This window comes from Lottia gigantea (assembly GCF_000327385.1).
Source record: "Lottia gigantea unplaced genomic scaffold LOTGIsca_1, whole genome shotgun sequence".
NCBI lineage: Eukaryota > Metazoa > Mollusca > Gastropoda > Lottiidae > Lottia > Lottia gigantea.
Window position 1 is genome coordinate 1306669 of NW_008706746.1, and position 8059 is coordinate 1314727.

General features: G+C 31.8%; 1 protein-coding gene across 1 annotated transcript; it reads left to right on the forward strand.

Moving 5' to 3' along the window:
- Positions 1-1499: 1499 nt before the first annotated feature.
- Positions 1500-5747, forward strand: LOTGIDRAFT_103064 (hypothetical protein; the record flags this gene model as incomplete). Its single annotated transcript, XM_009045440.1, has 7 exons — positions 1500-1672; positions 2418-2493; positions 3521-3632; positions 3886-4041; positions 4650-4814; positions 4989-5206; positions 5610-5747. Coding segments are annotated over 7 exons (1038 nt in total), but the record flags the coding sequence as incomplete, so codon positions are not given.
- Between the last annotated feature and the right edge of the window lie 2312 nt (positions 5748-8059).

Consider the following 8059-nt stretch of genomic DNA (forward strand, 5'->3'; position numbering starts at 1 on the left):
TACATTAATACATTTTACTTTGCTTAAAACTACTGAATTCATTCTACTAGCTGATATTGTACAGAAAACCCATGTTTATCAAAACAAACTAATGCGGAGGTAGCGCAAGGTCGCTCATGTAAATTATTAAACATTTCCGGAAATCCACGAATAATAGGTTTCCACGAAATTAGGTTACTTGTGTTCCATGGTACTTTTTGCTGACACGGAACCCGTTAGTTTTTCACTTGACTTTATTCATTAGACTACGTTCTAGCAGACGACATGTGGAATTCCGATAACATAGCTTGGGATTATAAAGGAAATTCGGCCGAAAAAAAATTGTGAAATTTGGTAATAACTGAAGTCCGCCATTTTGCATAATTTGTCAAAGTATACATTATTGCATTTTACCTTGCTTGAAACTACTGGATTCATTCCACTAGCTGGCTTTGTACAAACAACCCATGTTTATCAAAACAAGCAAATGCGGAGGTCACGCCAGGTCGCACATGTAAATTATTAATCATTTCCGGAAATGCACGAAAAGTAGGTTAGCACGAAATTAGGTTACTTGGCTTTACCTATAAATTAACTCAAGAAGAAATAATGACTTTTGGGTTGACTGTAAGAACAAATCCACATTATAATGGGTAAGCCGAGGCACCCGAATCAATACTGTCACTACTTTTGTCAAAATTGCCTAAAGATAACATTTGATTCTACTAATTGTTAGTTGCAATTGGCCCTTTTGAAAATGGATCTATACAAAGGTTTGTTTATAACATTATAAGATTAAACATGATAATTTAAAGCCTACATAATGATCATATACTTATAAAAAATTCTTTTATAGCATATATGATATATGGAAGACTAAAAGAGTATCTTTGAATGAGAATTTTTTCTAAAAGGTCTGGATAATCTAATGCATGGGGGATAACTCTCATAAAGACACAAAGTTTCATTTTACATTTGCCATTTAATTATTTGGTGAAAATTTATTGGTTTAAAGTATCTCATAGATTGTGTCAGTCAGCAATATGTCTTCTTCTTGTCGCATGGGAAAGATTCAAACAGGTTTTTGATACTTAACATTTGTCTGATGCTTGTTATCAACTATTTTTTCGGTCACAATATAAAATTGAAAGACTTATCACAAACATCATTTATTATTGGTTTGTGATGGTGATTGACCAGTCCATTGAATAGCTAGCTTCAGATATTACTGACTTTACCTGCATTTTACCATACAAGGAAAAGGAAAAGACTAAATATTGATTTTTGCTTTTATTCTATGCATGAATAATAGGTAGATGACTGACTTTATTGGCTTATTCATGTATGACATACACATAGGTCTAGTGGTGTCACTATGAATATATTAACGTACAAATTTGTGTTTAATCATCATTATACTTTCTGAATAATAACCTTTTGTTTCATTGCCAGTACCTAAATTTATAATTTTTTTTTATCATATAAATGATACCAAATTATTTACACCCCTAAATTGTTATGTTGTTGTAGTTACTGGTTTAATAAATCCAAAGGAATTAGGAAGAACGTTAACTCACGAACACCTGTCAATTAATTCAAGTGCATTTTTTATTGAACCCTCTGATTCTGAGTTTAAACCAAATGCTCACAAACCAATTGCTCTGGATAATTTTGGCTGGATTCAAAGACACCCGTAAGTTGACATTATCAAAACTCTTTGACCGATGACTAAAAATCTTATGCCATTATTTTCTCCTAAATGCTGAAATTTGAATATGTCGTCTCTGTTATTTTTTAAATGATGCCAAAATTCATCTAGACTTATCAAGTAGTCTGAGTCAGTTGCAGCAAAGTCTAGAAGAAGTGAATGATCATAGTAAGTTCGGATCTTAGAAGCCCTTGTTTGCAGCCATCATAAGATAATCCTGGTTAAGAGATAGTTAAAACACAAATATCATTTTGTTCCCAAGATTACAGTGCCAGTTCTAGTCCTTTGATTCCCATGCAGGGTAGTCATCAAATGAATTGTCAAACCTTTGTCAGTGTACCTGTGTGGGTGATCTCTTGCCTTTTCTTATTATAAGGTTCAACCTCATGAAATGAAAAAATGGCTGATCTGTGAGTAATTTTCATGTGGCGAAAATGTAATTTCACACCTAATAAACACTGGAAAATAACACTCATAAAAACAGACTTTTTTGCCATTATTATTTGTTGAAAATCTCTTGACTTTAAAGATTTTTATCAGATTGCGACAGTCAGCTAAAAGTCTTCTTGTTAGTCATATCAGTTCTTTGTGTGACGTCACCTGCTATTTAGCAATAGTATTGTATAAAAGTCAGTTTTCGGCACTTGAAGCCTTTGACAGCTACTTAAGGTGAATGCATGCCATTAATCTGATTGGATATGAACAAAATATTTTGTTATCAAATAAATAGCTACAGTCACTTATCAAACCTACAAATTGATTCATCTGATGAAGAAACTATTATAGAAGAATTGAAATATTTGAAGGTATGTCTACTTTTCATTCTTTTATGTCTTTCCTCATTCAATTTAAACTCTTTTACTTGCAATGCGTTAATTATAGAAGTTAATGAGTTCAATTAAGAAGCCACTTTCCAGGTCATTTCATTGATGCAATAGATGCCTGGTTCCAAACCTTTCAGACTCTTTGTATCCAATTACTATGTTTAATGAGCCTCTTTGTTATCATGAACAAAGTAATAGAAATGAATACGTCCACCAAAAGTCGTTAAATTAAGATGTCTGAATCCATGGCCGATATTATACAAACAATCATATAAAATTGTCCAAGAAGTCTATCGAAGGTGTACACATAGGTTTTCCTGGTACATCTCGACTGTGCATATGATTTTACTGACCAATATTTGTCATAATATATCATTGATAAACCTTGATTTATTACCGCGGTAACTTGAGAGAAATTACCATATTTTTTGGTATATTGTTAGTAAATTCAAAAATTATGTGTGAAATATGAAGGATACAACATTTAAAATATTCAAGTTGTTCCAGAATTTTGACAAAATATCATTCTTTCTCTTCTTGTTTTATATTTAATTAACTTTTTATATTACACCAGCTATTTGCTTAACCTTCTCTTTATGGAAAGGATGTTGCCTTTTTATTTCAAATTTTGAATATCATTTTGTCATGATTTTGTTTTAGTACCAACTTGTTGTTTTTTATTTGTGTTGTAATGCCTTTTTTTGGTTTACTACTGTGATATTGCTTTTTATGATTGTTGTCGCCATTTTTATTGTTTTTATCTGTGTTTTTGCATCGTTGTATTTTTATCTCTTGTGTTTAGACTTGTTATGTTTTTATTTTATTCAGGTGCTATATAGCGGGTTCACCTTAATACATTTCATTTCATTTAATTTTATATACCAATAACCATTTGTTCAATAAAATTAAAGAATAAGAGAAATTTTATGTTCTAGTTATAGATAAAAATATATCACATTGCTTATTAGAAGTGAGGGAATGAAAGCAAATCTTGTGTTTTTGATTTCAGGCACATGGAGGCAGTGGAATAGTTGAGAATTCAACTGTAGGTCTTCATCCTGATATAAATTTTATTAAAAGAGCATCAGTGGAATCAGGAGTCAAAATAGTGGCTGCCACAGGTAACTTTTTTGCAACATATATTATAATGATAGTGACTTTAGAAATTCTGCGCTGGTTTCACTTTCTTAATGTGTTCATACCTTTAACCATATTATATAGGAATTTACAGGGATATAGTTGTTAAGGTATGCAAACCAATAACCAGAACTAAAATTCAACTGGTTACCATAGAATTTAGAAGAAACATATCATAAGTAATATTTTTTAAGATTATATTTGAGAAATCTATGTTTGAATTTTTTTGTATTCTAGGCTTTTATGTAGATGGTTTCCAAGATGAAACTACAAGAGCGTTGTCAGTAGAAAAGCTCTGTGAAAGAATTAGACATGATATTATCGAGGGAGTAAGAGAAACAGGGATCAAATGTGGTGTTATAGGGGAAGTTGGGTGCACATGGCCACTTTCTGGTATTTGATTTTATATCTGCCTATGAAAGAGCACATAAACTACAAGAGCGTTGTCAGTAGAAAAGCTCTGTGAAAGAATTAGACATGATATTATCGAGGGAGTAAGAGAAACAGGGATCAAATGTGGTGTTATAGGGGAAGTTGGGTGCACATGGCCACTTTCTGGTATTTGATTTTATATCTGCCTATGAAAGAGCACATAAACTACAAGAGCGTTGTCAGTAGAAAAGCTCTGTGAAAGAATTAGACATGATATTATCGAGGGAGTAAGAGAAACAGGGATCAAATGTGGTGTTATAGGGGAAGTTGGGTGCACATGGCCACTTTCTGGTATTTGATTTTACATCTGCCTATGAAAGAGCACATAATGTAATCTCAAATCCAAAAGATTGATTTTTTTAAATTGAAAAGGAGTATCAATTTTGCAATAGTACTGATTGTCATAGAATGACTTTGAGCTGATAAAATATATAAGATTAGTTCATACTAAGTCCTCTATAAAAGAAAATTTCAAAGTTATAATTAGTGATCATGGTTATGATTTAATCAAATGCTTCATTATACTAATTTGAAGCTGATATTCTTTGATATTGATATTCTTTCCTTAGAATTTGAAAAGAGATCAGTTCAAGCATCTGCTATCATGCAACAAGAATTGGGTGCACCAGTTATATTCCATCCTGGAAGGAACCAAGAGGCACCATTTGAAACATTACAGGTATTCCTTGAAGCTGGAGGAAAAACAGACAAAGCTGTCATGTCTCATTTAGATAGTAAGTATTGTCATCTGAGCTTATGTTACTCGTGTGTTTCAGATATAAAATCTATGATCATGACAATAGTTACTTGTTTAGGGTTATTATTGATTGAAACAGTCTATCTTTGCTTGCTATGCTTTTCCTGCAAGGTGGTTATGAAACATTTTTAACAAAATTGTACATTTGTAGGAACATTCTTGGATGAATCAAGACTTTTAGAATTTGCCAATACTGGTATATATTGTGAATATGATCTATTTGGAATTGAGATGTCAGACTACCAACTGTGTCCAAGTTTTGATATGCCTAGTGATGGACAGCGTATTCAATGGATCAAGCTTTTGTTAGATAATGGATATGATGATAAAGTTTTGATTGCTCATGATATGCATACAAAACATAGACTGGTATGTTGAAATGTTTATTTTCTTCTTTAAATAATCAATGTTTATGAAGGTGAGAATTATCGAGGATTATCAATACAGTACAGTGGACACAATATGCCTCTTAAAATTTGACTGTAGGCCTATACCTAATCTAACACATATTCCGAAAAAATTTGATCTTTGACTATAGTTGAGCAGAGTTATTGTTCAACTCGGAGTCTGATCAAAAAATGAGATAGTCCCGTTTTTGAAGGTAAAATAAATGTGTGTTCATTACTACAAAACTACTTCAATATAAAGTGGTTTATGGTTTGAATCAGGATTAGCACAATATCTGTTGTGGTCTATAACTCCATTTCAATGTTTCACTCATGTTAAAATTTCATTCCACATAATAATTATTATCTGTGTTGTTTTTTCTCAGATGAAATATGGTGGTCATGGTTATTCACACATATTGCTTAACATTTTACCTTACATGGAAAGAAGGGGAATAACCCAGCAAGAAATTGATAAAATACTTATTCACAATCCTAGAAAATGGTTGACATTTCTTAATTGATATTTGTCGCCATTTAAAAAGTAAAAGTTATAACAGAATAACTTATTACTTAAATGAAAGAATTAAATATGATAAAAGAAAATGCAGTTTAAATTCGTCTGTTTGTCTTAAAGTTATTTATTAGATAAACCCAACTCTTGGTTTTAATTATGAAAGTGCTACAATGTTATTCTTTGCCTATGTATTATTGATTATTGATGGAAATCAGGAATGTTTACATTCATTGTAAGCATCTTGTCATTGTATGTTATGTTTTCACAATAGTAAAATCAACAACAATATTAAAAAAAACAATATGCACATGTTTATCATTAATGAAGAAATACTGTTATTTTTATAAACTATTGTTATCTATTTTTGTGGACTGTTATTGTTATTGTTTTTGATGCGCATTTTAATCGCAATTATACCCTATACTCGCAAATCTGATTATTAATCTGCTGTCGAACTTCATAGGTATTAATGCAAAAATTTGAAAACATGAGATTTATTTGATTAGCAGAATATCGCTTATATTGGTATTTAATTATCTATGTTTTTAAAGTAATATATCTTGATCATTGTACATCTTATATACTGTTTTATAACAAAGCTCAAAATGTAAAATAAAACCTAATCCTAATTCTATCAGTCTGTTGCACAGTGTTATGCAATCACATGACTACAAAATAAACGTCACTGAAATTAATGGCTGGCTCCTTTCTCTATCATCAGAGCCAGATCTATACAGACATGTCGTGATTGTAGATGAGCCTCATCATGTGAGACCATCTGAATCTGTGACATATCTCAGCATATTTCACCAATGGCGACATATCACATTCGCGCCAAGTTAAATCACGCTGTATCAGTACCATATTTCACCACACCACATGATTGCCATGAGATATCCAGATAGCTAGTTGGTAGTTACTGTTGTGAAATGCCTCCAGAGGCGGATAAACCTATAGGCAAACTAGGCAGCTGCCTTTCGGCCCATGGAAAATTCGGCCATGACAATTTTGTTTCAGTAAAAAATATCAAACAGTTAATAAATTTCCGCAGGCCCATCGAAAATTGTCCTACAAGGAGGAGTCAGGGCTACCTCATACGTCAGTACGTCAGTGAGTTCGTCACTCCGTCAATGAGTTCGTCACTACGTCAGTGAGTTCGCCACTCCGTCACTGGAGTCCATCAATACGTCGATGCTACCTTACAATTTTATAACTTTTGTTTTTAATAAGTTCTTAAACGAAAAACGACATTTGACGGAGTATTTAAATCAAATCGTCTATAGAACATGTCAAAAACTAAAAAAAAAATTTTCGTACAAATTGGGGTATATCTAATTTCCATCAGTAAACGAAAATAAGATACAAGCTAATGACTTCGATTTTCGTGTTTTTAAAGCATCGTAACTCGTTTCTATTATTGTATGAACCTATATCAACATTCTTGCAGGATATCGATCTCAATTTGCTTATGGGTCGTGCAAGTGAAATATCTTGTATGTAGGCTATACAAATAGGCCAGAATTTTAACAATTCTTGGTATGTTTACGTATAATTTTGTGTACATCGTTTAATATGATTTTTTTACGAACGATTTTTGAGTTAATTGATTTCGATCTATCCAAAATAAACGAATTTGGCATGTGAATACGAACGAGACTGCAGTTGTAACCCGATCTTGATGGACTTTGGCATGTTATGTATATTGTTGAGAACTTTTCGCGATTTTTCTTCGAAATGTATTGGTGATCACTATAGAAAAAAAATTTCTTCTGCTTTTGTCGAAATTTGGAATGCTATATTGGAAATAACTTCGATCTTCGATTTATGTTCAATTAACGTTTTTTTAGTTATTGATCTTTGTTTGGCAAAAACAGCGTCAAAGTTTTCCTGGGAACACATTTATCTCTTCCACCGATTATTGTTTTGACATTAATTTGGTTATAATATATAACCGTAATTATTTACATCTGGTTATTATTTAAGATTTTGTAAACTTTTTATGATTATCAGGGACACTGATTTGCACCATTCTAATTTTCAGATCTGCGTTTTATTACTTCACCATCTGAAAGTTTCTTATATATTATTTTCAGTTTTTGCGATGGTTTAAAGGGAATTACATGAACCGCAGACGTCCTATTGAAAATTGGAATGGTGAAAATTGATCCTTTCAGTGTTCCTAATACATATGTGAAGTTAAAAAAAAAAACTTTGGACAATCTCTTTAATATGGAACAAATGATGTGAAAATATTTGTAGTCATAATCATATTGCATTTTTAATGAAAAAAGACGTTAAACTCCGACACTGGAATTGTTG